The sequence below is a fragment of the Panthera tigris genome, chromosome F2 (genome assembly GCF_018350195.1).
Source record: "Panthera tigris isolate Pti1 chromosome F2, P.tigris_Pti1_mat1.1, whole genome shotgun sequence".
NCBI classification, from domain to species: domain Eukaryota; kingdom Metazoa; phylum Chordata; class Mammalia; order Carnivora; family Felidae; genus Panthera; species Panthera tigris.
This window is the reverse complement of record NC_056676.1, coordinates 82429842-82453274: the sequence shown is the minus strand read 5'-3', so window position 1 is coordinate 82453274 and position 23433 is coordinate 82429842. Positions and strand designations below refer to the sequence as shown.

The 23433-nt window shown below is 58.7% G+C and overlaps 2 protein-coding genes across 4 annotated transcripts in view; both read left to right on the top strand.

Moving 5' to 3' along the window:
- The first annotated feature begins 1477 nt into the window (after window positions 1-1477).
- On the top strand, window positions 1478-5924 carry SLC39A4 (solute carrier family 39 member 4). 2 transcript variants are annotated; one of them, XM_042973368.1, is made up of 12 exons: window positions 1478-1675; window positions 2178-2462; window positions 2932-3127; window positions 3244-3395; window positions 3487-3658; window positions 4018-4190; window positions 4343-4480; window positions 4561-4683; window positions 4893-4947; window positions 5086-5238; window positions 5345-5532; window positions 5624-5924. In XM_042973368.1, the coding sequence occupies exons 1-12, from the start codon at window positions 1478-1480 to the stop codon at window positions 5750-5752; spliced, it is 1962 nt and encodes a 653-aa protein (XP_042829302.1). In that variant the 3' UTR covers window positions 5753-5924. The 2 variants fall into 2 exon arrangements, with proteins under 2 accessions (XP_042829302.1, XP_042829303.1); XM_042973369.1 differs by lacking the exon at window positions 2178-2462 and having other exon boundaries at window positions 1484-1675.
- Window positions 5925-9198: 3274 nt separating this feature from the next.
- The window catches only part of CPSF1 (cleavage and polyadenylation specific factor 1), a 19228-nt gene continuing 4993 nt past the window's right edge, over window positions 9199-23433 (top strand). The window contains exons 1-18 of one of the 2 annotated variants that reach the window (XM_042972835.1): window positions 9199-9265; window positions 9364-9522; window positions 20212-20239; window positions 20332-20474; window positions 20579-20659; window positions 20774-20925; window positions 21008-21154; window positions 21284-21423; window positions 21500-21610; window positions 21690-21783; window positions 21904-21991; window positions 22069-22191; window positions 22278-22329; window positions 22432-22526; window positions 22598-22672; window positions 22752-22832; window positions 22915-23004; window positions 23257-23367. In XM_042972835.1, the coding sequence (XP_042828769.1) occupies window positions 9379-9522; window positions 20212-20239; window positions 20332-20474; window positions 20579-20659; window positions 20774-20925; window positions 21008-21154; window positions 21284-21423; window positions 21500-21610; window positions 21690-21783; window positions 21904-21991; window positions 22069-22191; window positions 22278-22329; window positions 22432-22526; window positions 22598-22672; window positions 22752-22832; window positions 22915-23004; window positions 23257-23367 (1755 nt within the window). In that variant the 5' untranslated portion in view covers window positions 9199-9265; window positions 9364-9378. Of the gene's footprint in view, window positions 9266-9363; window positions 9523-9757; window positions 10048-20211; window positions 20240-20331; window positions 20475-20578; window positions 20660-20773; window positions 20926-21007; window positions 21155-21283; window positions 21424-21499; window positions 21611-21689; window positions 21784-21903; window positions 21992-22068; window positions 22192-22277; window positions 22330-22431; window positions 22527-22597; window positions 22673-22751; window positions 22833-22914; window positions 23005-23256; window positions 23368-23433 lie in introns of those variants that run through there. The other variant, XM_042972836.1, reaches the window with a different exon arrangement.

The following is a 23433-nucleotide window of genomic DNA, read 5'->3' as shown; positions in this document are numbered from 1 at the left end:
ACTCAGCCCAGGGGCCTGGGAAGGCCAGCCTAGAAGGCTGGTCTGAGATCTTTGCCCAGAAGCTAATAGACCCTTGAGCAGTGGGTGGCCTGAGGCAGCAGCCGGGTCCCCAATTCCTGCTGCAGCCAGCCCCGTGGTCCTGGTGCAGTGGGGTAGGAAAAAGGCCAGTTTGTGCCTACAGTCTTCAGAGTGCCTGAATCTCTCCAGCTTCCCTCCTTGCTGACTCAGGGTTCCAAGAATCATCCAAATCCCTGGCAGGCTCTTCCTATCTCCTCTGCCCCAGCCCCTTCTTAGGACCCAGGGGTATCACACTGTGGTGTCATCCAGCATGAATGTGTGTGGGGGGGTGGCGACCTCAGGCCCAGGACTCTGCCCTCAGCATGAGGCCCTGCCCTGGGCCCACGGGACTCTGGGGACAGAGTCCCTTGGGCCTTGGCTCCCAGCTGCCCCAGGGCTTCACCTCTTCCATCCCAACCACACCTCACAGGGCTCAGGGTCAGTGGCCAACTGAACCAGGTGGGGAAGGGGACGCCCACACACTCCCTCCAGGAAGCAAAAAAAAAAAAAAAAAAAAAACCCCACAAAGGCTGCCCTGAGACCTGGCCAGGGGTGCAAGCTGGCTCCCTGGGGCCTGCCCCTCCCCTGCACTGCCAACCAGGCAGAGATAAGCCAAGAGGTTCAAAGGCCAGAGACGGAGCCAACAGGGAGGGGCAGGTGCAGAGCTGGCAGTCACAGCCCTCCCTGGAGCCCCTGGGCCTGGAGCTTGGGATCCTGCCCCGCTTCCTCCTGCCAGGAAAGCCCAAGAGACCTCTGCCAGGAGGCAGCAAGCAGAAGGCCCAGTGGGCTCCCCTTGTGTCCTGTGGGGATTTGGCCATTTCCTCAGGCATTTTCCCCAGAGTTTGGGAAGGGGAGGACGACTCCCCAACACATGGGAGAAGAGGGCCCCACCTCCCCACCCCCAACTGGGACCTAAGGCTAAGGGTGGGGTGAGGGTGTCTAAGCTGCCTGAAGCAAGGAAGCCAAGCAGGGAAGGGGCTGGGAGGGGAGTGGGGCAGGGGTGTGTTCAGGCCTCTCAGGTGGAATGTTGGGGACCTCTGGCCCAGGCCCCCCTTGTTGGCGGCAGACCTTAGAGAGAGGGTTACCCTTCGGGCATAGAAAACGCAGGCCTGCCCCACAGTTCTGCAGAGCCACAGACAAGCTAGCAGATGCCCAGGCTGTCCTTGCAGAGGAAGGGGCCCAGCTCTTGCCCCCCACGGGCAGTGGCTCCAACCTCGGGGAGGACCTGTGGCTGGAATGGTTAACCTGAGGTGCCTTAGTCAGCCAATCACAGAGCCCTGCAGGAAAAATACCTGGGAGAGGTCCACGCGTTCGGGCGGGTCAGAGCCCAGCCCCAGTCCGGCCCTAGGCGACCCGAGAGCCCCAGCCAGCCCTGGCGTCAGCGGCCTCCCCAGAGCACAGAGTGCACAGGGGCCTCAGCATGACCATGACAGTCCTGGTTCGACTCCAACTGGGGCTGCTGCTCTCCGTGCTGATGGTGACCATGGTGGCAGCTCAGCCTACCCGTCTGCTGACCTTGCTGTCCTCGGGCCAGGGTGTTCTGGACCGTGTGGTGCTGGGCAGCCTGTTAAATACACTGGCGGACCGTGTGCACTGCGCCGACGGGCCGTGTGGAAAGGTAATTGCCGCACCCGATGGGTCCCCCAGCCCAGGCCCGCTCCGCCCCAGGGCTGGAAGCAAAGGGCCTGGGCAAACTCCAGGAGGCGGGCCGAGGCGAGGCCGGGTGGCCAAGCACCCAGGCCCTGCCTGCAGGCCAGCGCCCACCTTCCTCTGCTCTGAGTTCAGACAGGCCTGCGCTCCCAGGATCGGGGGCTGTGACGGATACATATAGCTCCAGGATCCCAGGGCTGCCTCCTCCGTCAGTCCCCAGGCCATCAAACTGGCAGTGGTTCTGGGAAGAAGCCACCCTGGGATGGGTGGACCACTGCCCCGAGCCCTTTTGTGTGTGTGTGTGTGTGTATGTGTGTGCGTGTGTAATCGAGAGGGTGGTGACGGTGGGAGTGTGTGAGAGAGTGACGATGGAGGGGTGGGTGGGAGAAGGGGAGGGCGAGACCAGTGTGTATGGGCCCCACAGGGAAGCAGGCAGCTTCCTGACCGTAGGCACCTGTCTCTGCCCATAGTGCCTCTCTGTGGATGATGCCCTGGCCCTGGGCAGGCCTGAGAAGCCAGGGCTCCCCAGGGGGGCAGTCCTGGAGCACAGGCACATCGCCCGCTTCAGTGCCGCCGCTGCCCTCTACCTCAGTGACCCCAAGGGCACGTGTGCAGATGTCCAGGCTGGCCGCTGGGCCACCCGTGCTGACCATCTCTTGGCCCTGTTGGAGGGCCCCAAGGCCCTGACCCCAGGCCTGAGCAGGCTGCTGCAAAGGATTCAGGCCCAGGCTGCTGGCTGGCCTGCTGCAGAGAAGGTGAGGGCCTGGGTAGGTGGGGCAGAGGGACTAGATGGGGAAGACCTAAGGGGATCCATGGAGAAAGGAGACCACTTGGGAGGTTGGGCCTGGCTGCAGTGGGCAGAACATCCCACAAAGCCTTCCTGGACACCTGGGGGAGTCTGGGGACCTACTTGGGAGGCTGAGGGATCACAAATGGATGTCCGATACCACTCAGGACAGGGAGCTGGGGAGCCCCCGGGGCCCTCATCAGACAGGGGCTGAGAAGAATCCTGGGCCCATAGGGAGGGCCCTCGGGGAGGGGTCAGACTCAGCACAGGCCGTAGGCTGGCAGGGTTAGGTGGTGGTGCTCTGAGAAGCCTGATCTGGCACCATGTTAGGGCGGGTCTCGGGGTCGGTGGCATGCAAGGGCACTAGGGTTGATGGCAGAGCTGGAGGCCAGGAAGGCCACCCTGCAGGCAAGGCTGAGCCCTGACCCTTCCCTCAGGCCTGTGTGGACCTGCCCCAGCTGCTGGAGGAGGCAGCAGGGGCAGGAGCTCCCAGCAACCCTGGCCTGGTCCTGGCCGCCCTGTTGGACCATGTCAGCGGTGGGTCCTGTCTCCATGCCCTGCCGACCCCCCAGTACTTTGTAGACTTTGTGTTCCGGCAGCACAGTGGCGAGAATCCCAACATCACACTGGCTGGTGAGGCTGTGGCGGGGCCAGAGAGTTGGGAGTACCCTGAGTCCCCGACCTCCATGTCCTTGGGGAGGGCAGGCCTGGAGCCCATACACACTTTGTGATTCTGTCCCCCCTGCCAGAGCTGGAGGCCTTGATGCGGCGCCTGGGGGTAGGGAGAGTGGCGGAGACACACAGTGACCACAGCGACCATGGTCATCTGGGAAAGGGGGCCAACCACCAGGGCCCTGTGCCCCCTGCCACCCCTAACGGCAGCTCCAGCATGTGGGACACAGTGAGCAGCCCATGCACCACCGTCCTGGGGAGAGGTGGGGGGGCTCATGGGTCTGCTCAGGTCCCCGACCCCCTTTCCTGCCACCCCTCAGGTATGCCTGAGTGCCAGTGAAGTGATGGCCGTGTACGGGCTGTCTGAGCAGGCGGGGGTGACTCCAGAGCTCTGGGCCCAACTGAGCCCGGCCCTGCTCCAGCAGCAGCTAAGTGGGGCCTGCAGCCCCCAGTCCAGTCCCCCCACTCGGGACCAGCTCAGTCAGGCGGAAAGTGAGTGCCTGCCTCCCCAGTTGTGCCTGCTTGCCGTACCCATCGGTGCTGGGTGCTGGTGCCACAGAGGTGGGGCCTCACAGGGAGGAGGAAGTGGCCGCTGGGCTAGGGGAGGGGTGGGCAAAGCCGGGCCAGGGCTGGCAAGAGAAAGTGGCATGGGAATAGAGGGGTCACAGGGAAGTGTGGGGGCCTAGATGGGTAGGGGATGGGGCTTTAAAGGTTAGCATAAGCAGAGGAATGGCCGGAGCCTGACCACGTGCATCCCTGGTGAGCTGGCTCCTGGGCCCTGCTTGGACACCCTCCCCTGGGAAGCAAGAAAGGCTCTCATCTCAGCCCTGTGGCCCCCGCTCCCTCTCCAGGATATCTATATGGCTCCCTAGCCACACTGCTCATCTGCCTCTGTGCCATTTTCGGCCTCCTGCTTCTGACCTGTGCCACCTACAGCGCTGCCTCCCACTACATCATCCAGACCTTCCTGAGCATGGCTGTGGGTGCACTCACTGGGGATGCCGTCCTCCACTTGACGCCCAAGGTCAGCCCGCTGCCCCTCCCTCCCCAGACGGGAATTTCCCTGCCCAGTCCTTCGAGGCCCATCCTCCTGGAGCCCTTCCTGTCTCCCTGGCCTCTCCGTCCTTGTCCCCAGGGGTGAGTCCCCCAGGCCTTAAAGCCCCCTTCCCTCCCCAGGTGCTAGGGCTGCACACGCACAGCGGGGAGGGCCTTGGCCCACAGTCCACCTGGCGCCTTGTGGCCATGCTGGGTGGCCTCTACACCTTCTTCCTGTTTGAGAACCTCTTCAACCTCTTGCTGCCCCTGGACCCTGAGGTCAGGTGGGAGCTGGACGTGGTGGGTGGATGGGGCGGAGTCAGGGAGGCCCGTCGGGCCCTGAGCCACTGTCCCCACAGGACTCAAAGGATGGGCCCTGCAGCCACAGCCACGGTGGCCACAGCCACGGAGTGTCCCTGCAGCTAGCGCCCAGCGAGCTCCGGCCGCCTAAGCAGCCCCACGAAGGCTCTCGCGCAGACCTGGTGAGCTGGCCCTTCCCCGATGTCTCCATCCCACATGGAGTTTCCCCTGCCAGAACCCCTTTCTGCCCCTGCCCCCGCCCCCGCCCCCGCCTCCACCCCAGCGCTTCCGTCCATGGCCTCCTCTGTTGCTGATCAGGAGACCCAGCCCCGCCACGCCCCTCCTCACCTCCCTGCCCAGGGGCTCATCCACACGGACCTACCCCCTCCAGGTGACAGAGGAGAGCCCGGAGCTGCTGAGCTCGGAGCCCCGGAGACTGAGCTCAGGTGAGCCCCGAGGGAAGCCCCAGAAGGATTAGGGGCTACGGATTTGTGCAGAGCGCCAGCGCGGGCCGGGGGAGCAGAGGTGGGGGCGCCGAGGTGGGGGACCAGGTCGGCGCCGACCCACGTCCACCACACCCGCAGAGCTGAGATTGCTGCCCTACGTGATCACGCTGGGCGACGCCTTGCACAACTTCGCCGATGGGCTCGCCGTGGGCGCCGCCTTCGCGTCCTCCTGGAAGACCGGGCTGGCCACCTCGCTGGCGGTGTTCTGCCACGAGGTGCCACACGAGCTAGGTGAGCCGCGCGAGGCAGGGCCCGGGGACCCGGCCGCCGGCCAGGGGCGGGGCCTGCCCGGCTGTGGGCGGGGCTCTCGGCCTGACCCCCGCTCCGCCCACCCCAGGGGATTTCGCCGCCCTGCTGCACGCGGGGCTGTCGGTGCGCCGGGCTTTGCTGCTGAACTTGGCCTCAGCGCTGACTGCCTTCGTCGGCCTCTACGTGGCGCTCGCTGTCGACGTTGGAGAGGACAGTGAGGCCTGGATCCTGGCGGTGGCCACTGGCCTCTTCCTCTACGTGGCGCTCTGCGACATGGTCAGGACGGAGGGCGGGAGTCGGCCGCCCTGGGGGTGAGCCGAGCAGGGGCTCAGAGCTGGTCGCTCACCTGTGCCTAACTCCTCCTCAGCTTCCAGCCATGCTTCATGTGCGGGACCAGCGGCCCTGGCTCCTCTTCCTGCTGCACAACATGGGTCTGCTGGGCGGCTGGACCGTCCTGCTGCTGCTGTCGCTGTATGAGGACAAGATCACCCTCTGATGCCCACCCCCCTACTCTCGGGCCCTTGATGCAGGCTGCTGGCCCCCTGGGCTGTCTCAGCTCCTTGGGTCTGCTAGCCAGTGTGGAACCTGTAGCTGGGTACCCAGAGAGCCCCGGGCCTTTGAGAGTCTCCCCCTCACATGCCCCAGCATCCCCATTCAATAAAAATATTCTTGCCCTTGGAGCCCAGCTGCTCTCCTTGCTGTTAGGGAAGTTTCTCCCACCAAGAAAGGCAGCGGGGGGGGGGGGGGGCAGTACCTCTCTTTCCCCCTGGGGCTCCGATGAGGCACCAGGAGCCTGTGCTAAGGGATCTCCAGGCAGCCAGCCCGTCCTGCGCGGGGAAATGTGGGAGCCCTGTGTGGGGAGTGGACTCAGAGAAATTGGCCAGAGTCTGCAGGTAGCGGGGGGACCCGGTCTCCAATCGGGAATCAGACTTGTTTACTTCTCACAGAAGGGCCGAAACAAGCACCGTGCTCACAGAGACGGGGGTTTATCACTACTCGGAGGTAGTCGGACCCGAGTATGTGACAGCCCGTGGTCAGTGGGGCCCCAGCCCCTTCTGACTCTGCTGCACTGTCCTCGGCACAGTGTCCATCCTCAGAGACCCTTGTAGTCCCCTAAGGCTGTAGCTCAGCCTATCACAAATTAGGTGCCTTAAAACAACAGAAATGTATTTTCTCACAGTTCTGGAGGCAGAAGTCTAAATTCAAGGTGTCCGTAAGCCGTGCTCCTTCTCAACTCTCTATTTTTTTGATGTTTATTTGTTTTGAGAGAGCATGAGTGAACAAGTGGGGGTGGGGCAGAGAAAGAGAGAGAATCCCAAGCAGGCTCTGTGCTATCAGCACAGAGCCCGACGCGGGGCTTGAACTCATGACCTGAGGTGAAATCAAGAGTCGGATGTTCAACCAGCTGAGCCTCCCAGGTGCCCCTGCTGCTCGACTCTCTAGAGACAATCTATCACACGAGGCTGTCCTGGCTTCCGGCGGCCACGTGTGGTTTGGGTCTTGTAGCAGGCAAAGCTCCAGAGTCTTCCTCCATCTTGTGACCTTCTCTGTTGTATCTCTTCTCTTCTGATGACACCAGTCCTACCGACTACCAGCGTGCATACTCCAGTATGACCTCATCTGAACTAATTCCATCTGTCGATGATTCTATTTCCAAATAAAAGTCACATTTGGAAGTACCGAGGGTTAGGTTTCCAACATATCTTTTTTGGGGATCACAATTCAATCCACAACACCCCTCACGGTCCAAAATGGCTGCCAGAGCTCTAGCCCTTAAATGCACTTTCCAGGTAGCAGAAAGGAGGTGGGAGGAAAGACCAAAAAGAGGAAGGGGTCCAGGGGACATCAGATTCGGCCTGTTGTTCACACACACACACACACACACACACAAAAGCGCGAGAGTAGAAGTCAGTCTTATGTTACGCTCCGTGGGTCCACCTCTGCTGGAGGGAGGTGGAGGCTGAATGCCAGTAATCTGTGGCAAAGCGGGCAGAAAAGGCCATATCTGAGAACTCCCGGGCCTGACCCCGGTAGACAGACGCTCCGGCCTCTCCGAGAGGTATTGATTCTCCAAGAATCTTCACCAACAGCACAAAAGAGAAGTGTGGGAATTACCACCTTCCTCCTAAACCTGGTCTACAACACGGAGATGGCCTCTTGGCACAGAAGGAAGGTGCAGAAAAACCACTGACTCCCAGCACAGCGCTGCCTCAGAGGAGCAAGAGCATGGCCTGTAGTGTCCACTAGCCCCAGGGCCCAAGCTCAGGGTCAGCGGGCAAGGCCAGGGCTTGTACTGGCATTCCCCCCCCCCCCCCCCCCCCCCCGCCAGCCTTGGACGATTCTTCAGCCCATCATGGTCCCTCCCCAGCAACTTCAAGCCCCAGATCTGCTGATAGGCCCCTACCTTCATCTCTCACTGAGAAAGTACATCCACCAGGCAGGCTCACCTCTGTCTTCCCACTGCCAACCTTGCAACCTCCTGGTTCCGCTGCCCACCTCCTCCTCTCCTCTGACTGGGATGGAGCCTCATCCTATCCACCGCTGCCCTCCCCGGGACTGTGCTCCTTCAGGATCTCCAGCCCTCTCTGCACTGACCACCTCTCTCACAGATGAGTTCTTGTTCATTTGTTAGGGCATTTTCCAATGTGCCAAGCTCCAGTCCAAGGGTTCTGTGGGCCCTGATTTTTTCAATCATCACAGACGTCCTATGATGTGGGCACCATGACTGTGCCCATCTGACAGAGATGCCAAAACTTAGTGTCCCGGCTACAGTTTTTCTTATGACCTTTAAAGGGGTTTGGTGTGGCTCAGGGGTCACACACCTGCCTGGGCATTCGAGTGACCCCTTTGTCCACTACAAAAGGGTCAGCCTTGTTGCTGACACGAGCAAGTGGGCAGATATGGGTGCAACATAAACCCATGTTTCTATGTCATTTTCTTGGGTGTAACTATACTTCCTTTTTTTTTTTTTTTTTTTTTTACTCATTATAATTTTTATTCGAGAGAGAGAGCGCGCGCGAGCACACACAGGAGCACGGGAGAAGGGCGGGGGTGGGGGGGGGTGGGGGGGGAGAATCCCAAGCAGGCTCCTGGCTCAGCGCACAGCCGGGACGTGGGGCTGGATCCCATGACTCTGATCATGCCCTGAGCCGAAATCAAGAGTCAACAGACTGAGCCACCCAGACGCCCCTTACTTGTTTTATTTATTATTCCATTCCTAAGTCCCAGGTCTGTACAACGGTACCCGCGGCGAGTCCCTGCCAAGCGAGGAGACATCCCCGTTAGCTGTGCTTGGTCGCGGCTCCAGAGTCTTCCACGTGGGCAACTGTGCTGGGCCTGGGGAGGGAGCAGAGGACGGGAAGGGCGAAAATCGCTGCCCTGGGGCGAGCGCTCACGTTGTAGAGGGCGGACCGGCATACCTGCAGGGCCAGACCTCCTCGGGAGGCGGCAGGGGCGCGGCCAGTCATCTCTCCGGGAAGCTTTCCCGATCCCCGGACTGCTCGGGCCTCCTCCGCACTCGCGGCCCGTGCCGAGAGCCTCACTGGGCGCGTGTCTTCCCTCACGGCCTCCACACCGCGAGGCCCTCCTGGCCCACCCGGGCACCGCGTCTCGCCCACGCGGGCTTGGTGGGGGCAAGTCGCCTCTTCCTGCGGCCTAGACCCTCCTCGGTGACCCCACCCTGCGTCGGGGAAGAGCGGCCCGCAGCCCAGCGGGCCCTGAGCCGCCGCACCCCCAGCCCCGTTTCCAACCCCGCCGCCGGCTTCTCCAGGGAGCCGAGTGCAGAGCGAGCTCGGGGTTTCGGGGCTCCGGACGCAGAGCCGCGGAGCAGAGCCGCGAGGCTGCCCTGCCACCCCCTTGCCACCGGGGGTCGCTGTCGCGCGCGCAGCCACTCTGCCGCCGCGGCGCTGCGCAGGCGCGCGAGCCCGGAACCCGGGCGCTCAGCTTCCGGGTCCGGCCGGGCCGCGTCCGCCGCGGTGCGGTTCCCCCACGAGCCGGCTCCAACTGCCAGGTGGGCGGGCGGGCGCGCGCGCGCGCGCGGCCGGGGAGGGGGCGCCGGGCCGGGACCGTGCGCGGCGGCCCTGCTCATCCCGTCGCCTCCCCGCGCAGCTCGGGCTCGGCGCCATGTACGCCGTGTACAAGCAGGCGCACCCGCCCACCGGCCTGGAGTTCTCCATGTACTGCAACTTCTTCAACAACAGCGAGCGCAACCTCGTGGTGGCCGGCACCTCGCAGCTCTACGTGTACCGCCTCAACCGCGACGCCGAGGTAGGTGCGGGCCGCGCCGGCCCCTCGCGGCTCCCTGCGGCCTCCCGAGTACTCGCCGAGGGCGGCGCGCGGCGGCGGACGGAGAAGCGAGCCCCGCCGAGCGCGGCGGCCTCCGGGGCGGCTCTCTCCGCGCCGCAGCGCCCCGCCTGCCTTCCGCTCCCCGCGCCCGTGCGTCTTCTGTGCTCTTCGGTCTTTGCAGCAAATCCCGTAAGCGCCCACTGTGTGCTGGGCAGTGGAGGTACAGCGGTGAACAAGAGCTGCCAAAACTCGGCGGCAGAGACCGCGCGCGAAGTAGAAACACACCTGTAAACAGGCTTGGAGGTTGGAGCGAGTGCAGCTGAGGTAGAGGAGGGAACGAGGGAGACCAGAGTGTCAGTCTGACAGGAAGACTGACAAAGACAGGATAAGGTTCCTGGCCAGAGGAACGAGGCTGGGTCTCGTGTGGGGCCAGAGAGCCCACAGGAGTTTTTCTAGAGTGTGATGGACCCATCCGTAGAGGAAACAAGTGCTCCGGTTGCCCAAGCGGTGAGCGTTGGTCCACGAAAGTTTCTCGCCAGAGCTGGTTTCTTGCCTGTTCCCAAGGGGGCAGTAAGACTTCTCCAGGCACAAGGATGGGGAATGGAGGGTGTTCCGGGCGGAAGGAATAGCCGGCACACAGGCCAGAGCAGCTGAGCATGGCGGGGGCAGGCACGGTCGGACTGGGGTGTAGAGCGGAAGTGGGGTGGGGGGAAGAAGGCACGTCGTGGTCAGGATGGTTGACCCCAGAGCAGGGAGGAATCACCGCAGGCTTTGAGTGGGGGCTGACGCAGCATGCACGTGGGGTCAGAGGGGCGGACGGAAGGAGGCTGACCTTCCTGGGCACCTACTTCAGGACACGTGTGTTTGTTTTTGCATTAAATATGGAGACTACTAGGGGCGCCTGGGTGGCTCAGTCGAAAGAGCATACGACTCGATCTTGGGGTCATGAGTTTGAGCCCCGTGTTTGGCGTGGAGGTTACTAAAAGTGATTGGATGAATCGGTCAGTCCCATATTGTATGAGAGCGTCTTTGCTGTAATCACTGAACTAGACTTTTTTCACTCCTATGTTCCAATGAAGTTCCCCCTTCTCTGATGCCTGTCATCCTTTAGAGACAAATGGGAAGCATTTACATCATTATATATATATTTTTTTAATTTTTTTTTTAATGTTTATTTATTTTTGAGACAGAGCATGAATGGGGGAGGGTCAGAGAGAGGGAGACACAGAATCTGAAACAGGCTCCAGGCTCTGAGCGGTCAGCACAGAGCCTGATGCGGGGCTCGAACTCACGGACCGTGAGATCATGACCTGAGCCGAAGTCGGCCGCTTAACCGACTGAGCCACCCAGGCGCCCCCATCATTATATATTTTTAAAATTTTTTTTACATTTATTTTTGATAGAGACAGAACACAAGTGGGGGAGGGGCAGAGAGAGAGAGAGAGAGAGAGAGAGAGAGAGAGAGAAAGACAGAATATGAAGCAGGCTCCAGGCTCTGAGTTGTCAGCACAGCCTGACGTGGGGCTTGAACTCACAAACCGCGAGATCATGACCTGAGCTGAAGTCAGAAGCTTAACCGAGCCACCCAGTCACCCCTACATCATTATATTTTTTACGTAAGGTTTCACAGCCCACTGGAATTCACTCGAGTCTTTTCAGCAGATGTTTGTTAAGCTTGTTTTGGGAGATGTTGGTGAGCACTACAGGTAGAGAGGTTTGCCCTTGTGGTGCTGCTGTTCCAGTGGGTGACAGACCACACACAGCCAGTAATACCGTGGGCTAGAGTTAGTTTATTTGTTTTGTTTTTTTTATTTTTGAGAGAGAGAGAGAGCGAGAGTGCGTGCGCGCATGAGTGGTGGAGGGGCAGAGACAGGGAGACACAGAATCTGAATCAGGCTCCAGGCTCTGAGCTGTCAGCACAGAGGCTGACGCTGGGCTGGAACCCATCCATGAACTGCGAGATCATGACCAGAGTCGAAGTCAGATGTTTAACTGACTGAGCCACCCAGGCGCCCCCCCTTGGGCTATAGTTTAAAGTGCTGTGGAAAGCATCAGAGCAGGGTCGGGGAGTAGGGAGCCAGGTGTGGTGTTAAATTTTGCCTCCTTGCAGAGTTGAGATTTGAGTAGGCAAGGAGGAGGGGCAGGAGAGAGCTTTGTGGGTGTCAGGTGAAGGTTCCAGGCAGGTGAAGGCCTTAGGGCAGTAGGGACTGGTGTTCAAGAAGCAGCCAAGAGACGGGGCACCTGGGTAGCTCAGTTGTTTAAGCGTCTGACTCTGGATTTCAGCTCAGATCATGATCCCCCCAGTTTGTGAGTTCAAGCCCCACGTCGGGCTTTGCACTGGCAGTGTGGAGTCTGCTTGGGATTTTCTCTCTCTCTCTCTCTCTCTCTCTCTCTCTCTCTCTCTCTCACTCTGCCCCTCCCCAGCTCTCTCTCTAAAAGTAAATAAATAAACTAAAAAAAAAAAAAAAAAAGGAACAGAACCAGCCAAAAGGCCCCGAGGAAAAGAGGAGTGAGTGCAGAGGGGCGCCTGGCTGACTCAGTTGGTGGAGCAGGTGACTGACTTGATCTCAGGGTCACGGGTTCGAGCCCCACCGTGGCTGTAGAGATTACTTAAAAAAAAAAAAAAGAGGGGCGCCTGGGTGGTGTCAGTTAAGTGTCTGACTTCAGCTCAGGTCATGATCTCGCGGTTCATGAGTTCAAGCCCCGCATCGGGCTCTGTGCTGTCAGCCCAGAGCCTGGAGCTTGTTTCAGATTCTGTGTCTCCCTCTCTCTCTCTGCCTCTCCCCCGCTTGCGCTCTGTCTCTCTCTGTCTCTCAAAAATAAATAAAAACTTAAAAAAAAAAAAAAAAGACTGAGGAGAAGACAGAAGGTCAGAGAGGTGGTGAGGTGGGGGCCCGGTATCAGCATGTTGAGCTTTTAGGCCAATGTGGCGACTGACTGCTAACTCTGAGGTGAGGTTAAGGAGTGACAGGGCCTGTGTTTTGCAAAGGTCGCTCTAGCTGCTGTGTGGAAGAGTCTGTAGGGAGGTGGGAGGGGGGCCTGCAGGGAGACCAGTCAGGAGCGTCAGGTGGTCGGTTGGTGGAAAGCAGTCAGGTTCAGGATGGACAGGATGTGGGATGTGAAGGGGCGAGGCGCCACGGGCAATGCTGCGGTTTTGCCAGGGTGCAGTTTTGGTCTGAGCACCGGGAGGGGGCTGAGTTGCTGTGGCCTGACATGGCGAAAGGGACGTAGGAGCTCCTCTTGGGACATCATGTTACTTGTTGCATAACAAGGAAGGCACCCCCAGACTTGGAAACTTAAAACGACAGACGATATCCCCCAACTTCGGGGGCCAGGGAGCGGGAGTGGCTTAGCTGGGTGGCCCCCGCACAGTCTCTCGCTGCAGTTCCGTGTTGGCCGGGGCTGCCGTCCTCCGAAGGCGCTGGGGGGCTCGGAGCTTCTGCTTCTCACTCGCACAGCCGGCTGTCGGAAGGAGGCCTCGGCCCGTCGCGTGAGCCTCACCACAGGGCGGCCTCCCCCAGAACGAAGGCTGAGAGAGAGAACCGCTCACCCGGGTGAAAGCACAGCGTCTTCGTAGCCTAATCTGGACGTGATACGCTGTCCCTTCTGTCACAGTGGGAAGGGCTCACAGGTCACGGACTCTGAGGGGCTGGAGCCGTTGGGACTTTCTTGGGCTCCAGACGCTGGCAGGTGTGCCGAGGTGCCCAGGGAACGGCGCCCTGCGAGGTTGCGGGAGAGTCAGGGCAGCAGTCGTGCTGGGGAGCAGGGTGCGGCCTGGAGCTGAAGTTGGGCCCGCAGACCCTCAAGCTGCTTGGGGTCACCCAGAAGGCGGCCATCTGGGCCCTGGGGTGCCCCGGCGTTGAGCGGTCGGGAAGAAGAGAGGACGCTGAGGAAGACTTGGAGGAGGTGTGGCCAGGGAGGGGGGAGGAAAGCCCAAGCCCAGAGGAGGTGGCAGATTGGGGACCTGGGTCTCCTACTGCCGGGCCTCAGGCGAGGCCCACGACCTGGAGGCCCTGGTGACTCTTGACAGGGGCGTCGGGGATGTGGGCCTGCAGGGTTAAGAGCCGAGCAGAGAAAGAGAATTGGTACCGGTGAACGTAGACAGCTTTCTGGAGATTGGTGCAAAGAGGGAATCAAAGAGATGGAGTGGTGACTGGCGGGGAAAGAGGGTTTCCGAAAGACGAGCGGGAGAGCAGGGTGTTGCCCGCCGGGGCGGGATCAGCCAGTGCAGCAGGCTCGCCAGCCGCACCCACTCGCAGCCCACTGAGATCCACGGGAGCTTTGTACACCCTCAGGGTCGCGAGAATTCAAGAATTCCAGACTGCGTGTGGCTGCGAAGGCCAAGGCGGGTAGTTGCTGTTTGGCCCACTGCAGGAACATGTGCGACTCTTGGGTCAGAGAAGTGTGTGGGGCGGGAGGTGGAGCTGATGGGGGGAAGCCGGAGAGGGCTCCTCGGGTGGGTGAGAGCGCTCGGGACCAGTCTGGTTATTGCTGTGGAGCAGGCTGCCCTGGAGCTTCCGACAGCAGTCTGGTACCACGGACGCATACGTCTGTGAGTCCCTTGGGGGTTTGGACAGGGCACAGTGTGGACCGTGGAGGCACCTGGCCTATGCTCTGTGGGGTCCGGGCTTCCACTGGGTGCCTTGAAGGGTTGGGGGCAAGCTGGGTGTGTCTGTCTCTGTCTCTCTGCTCCTCTCTCCCCGCGCAGCTGGCTTGGTTTTCTTGGCAGGTGGCCTCGAGGTGGTTGGGCCTCTTGCTTGGAGCGCTTACGTACTCGGAGGAAGAAGCTGCCAGTGATCCCAAGGGCCGGGCCCTGGGGAACCTGGTCCCCCTTCCACACGGCCTGTTGTTGTTCAGAGCCGCCTCTAGTCCAGACTCAGGAGGGGGGCGATGGGCCCCTGTTGAGGCTGTCTTCAGTCTGCCCCCGTGGAATCTAGTGCAGGTGGCTGCAGTGGGGTGACAGGAGTGGGGAAGTCCTAGAGCACAAAGCGGGTGGGGATGTGTGTGGGGTGGGCAGTATGGCCGGGGCCTCCGTCCTTTGGGTGAGCTGGGAAGCAAGGGCAGTTCTGTCAAGAGGCAGGGGGTGCAGAGCAGAGAAGCTGTGTGTGTGTGTGTGGGGGGGGGGTGAGTGCATGGCCTGGGGCAGCCTAAGGGGTGCAGCTGGGCAGCGGGAGAGGCCCCTGTGACCTTTGGGAGGGAAAATACATTGTGGTTGATTGAAATTAACAGAAGCCCCAGCTAAGTAGAAAATAGATCACGGTTATGGATGGAAAGTCTCCACGTTGTATAGATGTCAACTTTCCTCAGGTCAACCCATAAATTCAGTGTCTTCAAAGTGGCAGTAGGTTTCTCATTAGATTTAGTAATCTGATTCTCAAATTTACATGGAAGAGCCAAAAATGAAGAATATCTAGGATAGTTTTTAAAAATTTTTTGAAGCTTATTTATTTATTGGGGGGGGGGTGGTGTGGAGAGGGGAAGAGGGAAAGAGAGAGAGAATCCCAAGCAGGCTCTGCACTGTCAGTGCAGACCCCCATGTGGGACTCGAACCCACGAACTGTGAGATCATGACCTGAGCTGAAACCAGGAGTCGGAAGCTTAACTGACTGAGCCACCCAGGTGCCCCTAAGATGATTTTAAAATGACCAACGGGCACTTGCCCCATAGGACTGTCGGGAATTTTGTGTGTTGTACATGTGTTATTAGGTACATATAAGACAAATTTAGAGTAATTTTGGGGGTTGCCTGGGTGGCTCAGTGGGTTGAGTGTCCAACTCTTAATTTCAGCTCAGGTCATGGTGCCAGGGTTGTGGGATCAAGACCAGTGTCGGACTCTGTGCTGATCATGGAGCCTGCTTAAGATTCTCTCCCTCTGCCCCCACCTCAATGCATTTTTTTCCTCTCTCTGAAGTAAAAAAAAAAAAAAAAAAAAAAAAAAGCACAATGTTTTAATTTTGAACTGAACTTTTTGTGATGAAATATCCCTTTTTGCCTTTTTGTTTCTAATATTTTTTGCCTTAAAATCTAGTTTGTCCAATAGCAGCGTAGCTATCTCAACTTTGTTCCCGTTTTTTGTTTTTTTGTTTTATGGGGTTTCTTTTGACGTGAATCTCCACCCAGTGTGCGACTTGAACTCACCACCCGGAGTTCAAGATCGAAGTCTGCATGCTCCGGTGACTGAGCCAGCCAGGGGCCCCTCTTTTTCTTTTTTTTTTTTTAAATCTGTGTCCTTACATTGAAAGTGACTCCACAGCAGATAGTGGGTGTTATCATTTGGCAGTTTCTGTCCCCTAATTGGGTGTTTGGCAGATGTACACTTAATGTAATTTTGTGTGCACTTGAGCTTGAATCACTGTCTGTCTCACTGTCTTTCTAACCACACCCTTATTCTTTTTCCTTTTCTGTGCTTTGTTTTGGGTTAGTGAGGACTTTTTAAGTCATTTTATCTTCCTGTTGGTTTTTAGTTACGTGTTTCGTATTATTTTCTAGTGATGTTAACAGTTAGGCTAGGCCTCCTGGATTTATTACAGTTTGGCTTAGATGAGCATTTTTGCTGCTCCCGGAACAGTATAAAATCCTTTATACTTTAGCCCTGTTTATCTCCCTGAGCCCCTGGTTTGACCTACGTTATCAGCCCTGCAGTACGTTATTACTGTTTTTAGCCTCTCAATTTTACATCATTTCAGACTCGACAGAAGTTTCAAGAGCAGAAATTTCCAGTGTACCTTTACCCACAGTCCCAGATGGAACATTGTGCCATATCTGCTTGCTTTCTTCTCTTTTTTTCCCTAAGCCTGGAGAGTAAGTTGTAGACAGGAGGCCTCTCAGCTCCTGGAGGTCAGCGCGTCCTGTGCACCCCGACAGCATGGAGGTCTGTCTCTTGCAGAGCCACAGAACAGTGGTCTGATGACGACAATGACACTGGGAGAAGGCCAGGCCTGGTCAGATCCTGCCAATTTACCCCGATGACGTCTTTTGTAACAGAAGATGTCTCTTTGTATAGTCACTGGGCTGCTGGCTTGGATGGCGGGGTTCCCCCCCGGAACATCACTGCGTTTCCCGTGGTAACTACTAAGTACCTTGTGGGACATATTTTGAGGTTGTGCAAACGTTGTCTTACTCCTCAAACTTTAATTTACTCCTGTTGGTTCCACCGATGGTTTTTGTTTCAGCTGCTTTTCCTGCCTCTTCCCTCCTTTAATTGTGTGGGCTTCCTGCCGCCAAGAGTGCTCCTTTCTCCCACGTGTCCTTCATCCCCTTATATCCTCCCAGCCTTATGAGCTCTTAGCAGCTTATAATCCTTTTTTATGCTGGGCTTTTCAACCTGAAGAACTTCCTTTAATAATCCTGCAGGTTTTCTACTGGCCGTGAGTTTGCTCCACTTTTGTATTGGAAATGCCTTTATCTCAGCTTCCTTTTCGAGGGGCATTTTCACTGGGTTTAGAATTCTAGGTTAATTGTTTCCTTTCAGCGCTTTCAAGATGTTATTCCACTGTCTGTGGCTTGTATGGTTTCTGGTGAAAATAAACTTTTATGGGGGCACCTGGGTGGCTTAGTTAAGCGTCTGACCCTTGATTTCCGCTCAGGTCATGATCCCATGATCCCAGGGATTGAGTCCCTGGTTGGGCTCCGTGCTGAGTGTGGAGCCTGCTTGGGATTCCCCCCCCCCCCCCCCCCCCCCCCCCCCCCCCCGCCCTCCCGCTTGCTTGAGAGTTCTCGCCCTCTCTCCCTCCCTCCCTCCCTCTCTCTCCCTCCCTCCCTAAAAAAAAAAAAAAAGAAAAAGAAAGAAAGTGAAAACCAGCTTTTATGAAGGTGATGTCTCCTTTTTCCTCTGGCTCCTTTTAAGGTCTTTTTCTTTGTCCTTGGTTTTGTCTTTTTTTTTTTTTTTTAATTTTTTTTTTTTTAACGTTTATTTATTTTTGAGACAGAGGGAGACAGAGCATGAACAGGGGAGGGGCAGAGAGAGAGGGAGACACAGAATCCAAAACAGGCTCCAGGCTCTGAGCTGTCAGCACAGAGCCCAACGCGGGGCTCGAACTCACGGACCGTGAGATCATGACCTGAGCCGAAGTCGGACGCTTAACCGACCAAGCCACCCAGGCGCCCCCTTGGTTTTGTCTTTTGATTGTGATGCACCTGGTTGTAGTTTTGTTTTCTTTCTCTTTTTTCAACAAGAAAGAAATGGCTTACTCCTGTGGCAGGGCATTTGTAAACATAAGGCTGAAGTCTAGGTCAGGGGGCTCTGTCCAGGGAGGGGGCCAGGACGAGAAGTGGCTTGTTTTCTGGACTTGCCTGTTCTCCTCCTGCATATCCCCTCTCACCCATTGTCCTTCCTTTCTGGTTGTGGCTTCGTTATTATTATGGTTGTCGTTGTTATTATCTTTTTACTCAAGCTTATTTATTTATTTTGAGAGACAGCGAGAGCATGAGCAGGGGAGGGGCAGAGAGACAGGGAGAGAGAATCCCAAGCAGGCTCCGCACTGTCAGTGCAGAGCCCGACACGGGGCTTGAACTCAGAAATCGAGAGATCATGACCTGAGCTGAAATCAAGAGTTGGACGCTTAACCGACTGAGCCACCCGGGCACCCCTGGTTTTCTTTATATTTATCTTGTTTTGGGGTTTGCTGCTCTTCTTGAGTCTGTAGATTGATGCTTTTCATCAGTTCTGGAAAACGATTGGTCAACACCTTCATTTATTGATTCTGCCCTTCCCCTTCCTCCATCGATGCCAGTGGTATGTTAGAGCTTTTGACTAGGTCCATATGTCTCTTGAAGTTCTTCAAGATTTTCACTCTGCATTTTGCTTGTGGGTGGGACTACAGTTGGTCTGTATGTGTTGACCTCACCCCCGGCAAGGGGAGTGTGGGTGTCCCGGCTGGTCCTGGTCACAGAGGTGACTGGGACACTTCACTCCAGTGGGACCTTGTTGAAGGGTTGTTGTAGATGTCCCTTGTTTGGTTGAGGAAGTTGCATTCTTGGCTTACTAAGAATTAAAAAAAAATTTTTTTTAATTAATTTTTTTTAATGTATTTTTAAGACAGAGACAGAGCATGAAGGGGGGAAGGTCAGAGAGAGAGGGAGACACAGAATCTGAAACAGGCTCCAGGCTCTGAGCGGTCAGCACAGAGTCCAACGCGGGGCTCAAATTCATGGACCGCGAGATCATGACCTGAGCCGAAGTCGGATGCTTAACCGACTGAGCCACCCAGGCGCCCCTTTAATTTTGATGTTTATTTATTTTTGAGAGAGAGGCAGAGTATGAGTTGGGGAGGGGCAGAGAGAGGGGGAGATTCAGAATCAGAAGCAGGCTCCAGGCTCTGAGCTGTCAGCACAGAGCCCAAAGCAGGACTTGAACTCATGAACTGCGAGATCATGACCTGAACCGAAGTCGGACGCTCAACCGACTGAGCCACTCAGGCGCCCCAATGTTTATTTATTTTTGGGAGACAGAGAGAGAGAGAGAGAGAGAGAGAGGGAGAGAAGAGGTGGGGGAGGAGCAGAGAGAGAGAGGGAGACACAGAATCCGGAGCAGGCTCCAGGCTCCGAGCTGTCAGCACAGAGCCCGACACGGGGCTCGAACTCACAGACTGCGAGATCATGACCTGAGCCAAAGTCAGACACTTAACTGACTGAGCCACCCAAGAGCCCCTCTTTTCTTTAAGAAGGCTCCGTGCCTAGCGTGGGGCTTGAACTCATGACCCTGAGATCAAGAGTCACGTGCTCTCCTGACTGAGCCAGCCAGGCACCCCCTAAAATGCCTTTTCTGAAATGAGTTAATTATTTGGCTTTTCTCAAGCAGCTATTTTCAGGACGTTGCCCAGTAGCACAAGTATGTCATTAAAAACGATCTTGTTTCTTGTTATTAAAATTTCTACTTTGCTTTGAAGTGACGATTTACAAGTGTGTGTGTCAGTGTGTTGTTACCACTAACAGAGAACAGTCTCTTATGGACACGAAAAAGTACCGAAGCTCGGAGCCCTTGTTTTTCTGTAAAGGAAAAACGTGCCCCTGCGTGGCGGTACCGCCAGGCCCTCTGTGTGGCACAGAGGACGGCTGCACTTGCCGCGGTTTCGTTACCCGAGGTTACGGACGCTCTGCAGTCTGGATAGCGCAGTCCGGACGCCCTCTCCCACCCTGGGGAGGCCCCGGCCGGCTGTGGGATCGGGCGAGGCCATGGCCCTCTGCGGCAGCATGCCCGGCGCAGGCTCAGTGGGCACCCTACGTGTCAGGGGAGCCGGGAGCGGTCGCTTGTGGTCGGCAGCTGGTGGCAGCGCTCGGGTCAAGCTAGACGCCTGTCTTGTAGAGTGATGCCCGTGCTGTGGCTGGGCCCAGGGGTGAGTTTGTGGGGGGCACGGCCAGGCAGGTTTGAGGGTGCACGGAGAGAGCTGCCATCCAGCCTCTGACCCTGAGCACTGCTGGCATCGGAGTGAGCGGGCTGTTGGGAAGCCAAGTTGGGGACTCAGGCTGTGAGCACGAGTTTGTGCACATTGGGTAGGGGTGTGCACGGCTGTCTCTAGAAGGGTCTGGAAGCATGGTCCCCACTGCAGTGAGGGTTTGGGCAGGGCTGGCCCTGCGTTGTCTCCCCTCCTGGTCCCACCATGAGGTAGGACTCGCAGATGTCTGGCTGCAGCAGTGTGGTTTCACTGCCCACCCTCCTCTTCCCTCTCCCAGGCGCCAACCAAGAATGACAGGAGCACAGGTGAGTGTGGGGGAGGCTGCCCTGGCCCCAGACCTGGGGCCGTGGGGGCTGGGGTGCGGGCCCAGAGCTGTACCCACCGGCCTCTCCCCCAGAGGGAAAGGCCCACCGGGAGCACCGGGAAAAGCTGGAGCTGGTGGCTTCCTTCTCCTTCTTCGGCAACGTCATGTCTATGGCCAGCGTGCAGCTGGCGGGTGCCAAGCGGGATGCCCTGCTCCTGAGCTTTAAGGATGCCAAGGTAGGTGATGGCCTTGGAGGTGGGAGTGGGTGTGGGAGGCCTGTAGGGGGAGGGGGGATTGGGGGGAGGGGAGTCTGGGGCCATAGCTCTGACCTGCCCTCCAGCTGTCGGTGGTGGAGTATGACCCAGGCACCCATGACCTGAAGACCCTGTCTCTACACTACTTTGAGGAGCCTGAGCTACGGGTAGGTCCAGGCCATGCCCCCAGCCCTCCCTGCCCCCCTCCCTCCCGCCCCAGCCCGTTGCCCCCTGCTCCCCTCCTATCCCCAGGCTGGCCTAACGGTGCCCTCTGCCCCCAGGATGGGTTCGTGCAGAATGTGCATACGCCGCGGGTGCGGGTGGACCCCGACGGACGCTGCGCGGCCATGCTCATCTACGGCACACGCCTGGTGGTCCTGCCCTTCCGCAGGGAGAGCCTGGCCGAGGAGCACGAGGGGCTCATGGGGGAGGGGTGAGTACCGGGACAGGGGAGGAGGGGCTTGTCCAACCGGAGCTCTCTCCTTCCTCCGCCCACTAAAGCCTGTCGCCCCCAGGCAGAGGTCCAGCTTCCTGCCCAGCTACATCATCGACGTGCGCGGCTTGGACGAGAAGCTGCTCAACATCGTAGACCTGCAGTTCCTGCACGGCTATTACGAGCCCACCCTGCTCATCCTGTTCGAGCCCAACCAGACCTGGCCTGGGTGAGGCCCCTCTGCTGTGGCTGCAGCCGCCAAGGCCTGGGGTGGGTCTCATTTGGGACCGGGACTGGGCCACCCCGCCCTTGGCGTGCTGTGACTGGCCCCCTGGCTGACGTACTTCTTTGTCCCCAGGCGGGTGGCTGTGCGGCAGGACACGTGCTCCATTGTGGCCATTTCACTGAACATCACGCAGAAGGTCCACCCTGTCATCTGGTCTCTCACCAGCCTCCCTTTCGACTGCACGCAGGCCCTTGCCGTGCCCAAGCCCATCGGTGAGCCCCTATGGGGCTGGGGGTGGGGGGTGGGGGGAGGGCGCTGAGCCCCGCCCACCAGCATGTCCATTTCCAGGTGGGGTGGTGGTCTTTGCTGTCAACTCGTTGCTGTACCTGAACCAGAGCGTCCCCCCGTACGGCGTGGCTCTCAACGGCCTCACCACCGGCACCACCGCCTTTCCCCTCCGTGAGTGTGGGCTTGGGCAGGACCGCAGGGCAGGGATGGCAGGAGGGCTGCGGAGTCTGTCTAACCGCACCCTGCACAGGCACCCAGGAGGGCGTGCGGATCACCCTCGACTGTGCCCAGGCAGCCTTCATTTCCTACGACAAGATGGTCATCTCCCTCAAGGGCGGTGAGATGTGAGTCTCCCTCCCTTCGGTGAGCCCCGTGCCCTCCGCCCTGCCCCCACCCTCCCTTCGGTGAGCCCCGTGCCCCCCCTCTGAGCCCTGCCCCCAGCTCAGTGCTCCCCGTCCTGGCAGTTACGTGCTGACCCTCATCACGGACGGCATGCGCAGTGTCCGCGCCTTTCACTTCGACAAGGCGGCCGCCAGTGTCCTTACCACCAGCGTGAGTTGGGACTGGGTGGGTGGGAGGTGGCCCTGGGTCTGGGCCTGATTTCACCCTGACCGCCCGCTGGTCTTCAGATGGTCACCATGGAGCCTGGGTACCTGTTCCTCGGCTCTCGCCTGGGCAACTCGCTCCTCCTCAAGTACACAGAGAAGCTACAGGAACCTCCGGCCAGCGCCGTCCGAGAGGCTGCTGACAAGGTGGGTGCCCGGGGCCTGTCAGGACGCTGGCCTCTTGTGCAGGGCCAGCCTCAGAGGGCTGCTCACTGTCCCCTCCTGCCTCGCAGGAAGAGCCTCCCTCGAAGAAGAAGCGAGTGGACTCCACGGTGGGCTGGTCAGGTGAGGACAGGCCTGCACGGGACAGGCAGGGGCTGGTGGGGTTAGGCCCGGCGGCCAGGCAACCGGGCCTCCTGGCCCGACGGGGTCTCTTGTCTGCTGCAGGGGGCAAGTCGGTGCCTCAGGACGAGGTGGATGAGATTGAAGTATACGGCAGCGAGGCCCAGTCGGGCACACAGCTGGCCACTTACTCTTTTGAGGTGAGGTTGGGCACAGGGAGGGGCCTCCCACGCCAGCCGACCTGCCTGCCTGAGCACTGCTGTGTCCGCAGGTATGCGACAGCATCCTCAACATCGGACCCTGTGCCAACGCTGCCATGGGCGAGCCTGCTTTCCTCTCTGAAGAGGTGCTTTTGGGTGAAGAGATGGGGGGCAAGGGGCTCACGCAGTAGTGGGGCCCTGTCCTCACTCTGAGCTGCTGTGCAGTTCCAGAACAGCCCCGAGCCAGACTTGGAGATCGTGGTGTGCTCCGGCTATGGGAAGAATGGGGCCCTGTCGGTCCTACAGGTATGTGGGGGCAGGCGGTGTGGTGCCTCCTGGCGGGACCTGGGTGAACTGACACCCCCCCGCCCCCCATTCGTCCTTCTAGAAGAGCATCCGGCCCCAGGTGGTGACAACGTTTGAGCTTCCTGGCTGCTATGACATGTGGACAGTCATCGCCCCTGTGCGCAAGGAGCAAGTAGGTGTATCCTGGGCTGGTGAGGAGGCCCTGAGTGGGGCAGGTGACCCGTTGCTGCCTCCACATGGACTCAGCCTGAGCGTGCGGGTGGCTTGGAGGCAGTGGGGCCCAGGACAGGGCTGGCCGTGACATTTTAGGCAGCCCCGGGTGCACACTTGCTCTGGTTTGGCTGGGGGTCTGCCCTCCCCCCACCCTCTTCCCAGGCACCCCTGGTTGGGTGGTGTGATTCCCGCTCTCCTTCTGCTGTCGCAGGAGGAGACCTCTAAGGGGGAGGGCGCAGAGCAGGAGCCCAGCACTCTTGAGGCGGAAGACGATGGACGAAGACACGGGTTCCTTATCCTGAGCCGGGAAGACTCCACCATGGTAAGGGGTGGGGGTCCCGCAGCCTGGGGCGGGGTCCCACGGTGAGCGTGCGCCTCACTCTCCCAT

What these genes read in the sequence shown, in the direction of transcription:
- SLC39A4 (XM_042973368.1), top strand. Translation starts at nt 1,478, where the DNA reads ATGACCATGACAGTCCTGGTTCGACTCCAACTGGGGCTGCTGCTCTCC. An exon ending in GCTCCAGCATGTGGGACACA is followed by an intron (nt 3,396 to 3,486) that starts GTGAGCAGCCCA and finishes GCCACCCCTCAG; the next exon opens with GTATGCCTGAGTGCCAGTGA. An exon ending in TGCTGCCCCTGGACCCTGAG is followed by an intron (nt 4,481 to 4,560) that starts GTCAGGTGGGAG and finishes CTGTCCCCACAG; the next exon opens with GACTCAAAGGATGGGCCCTG.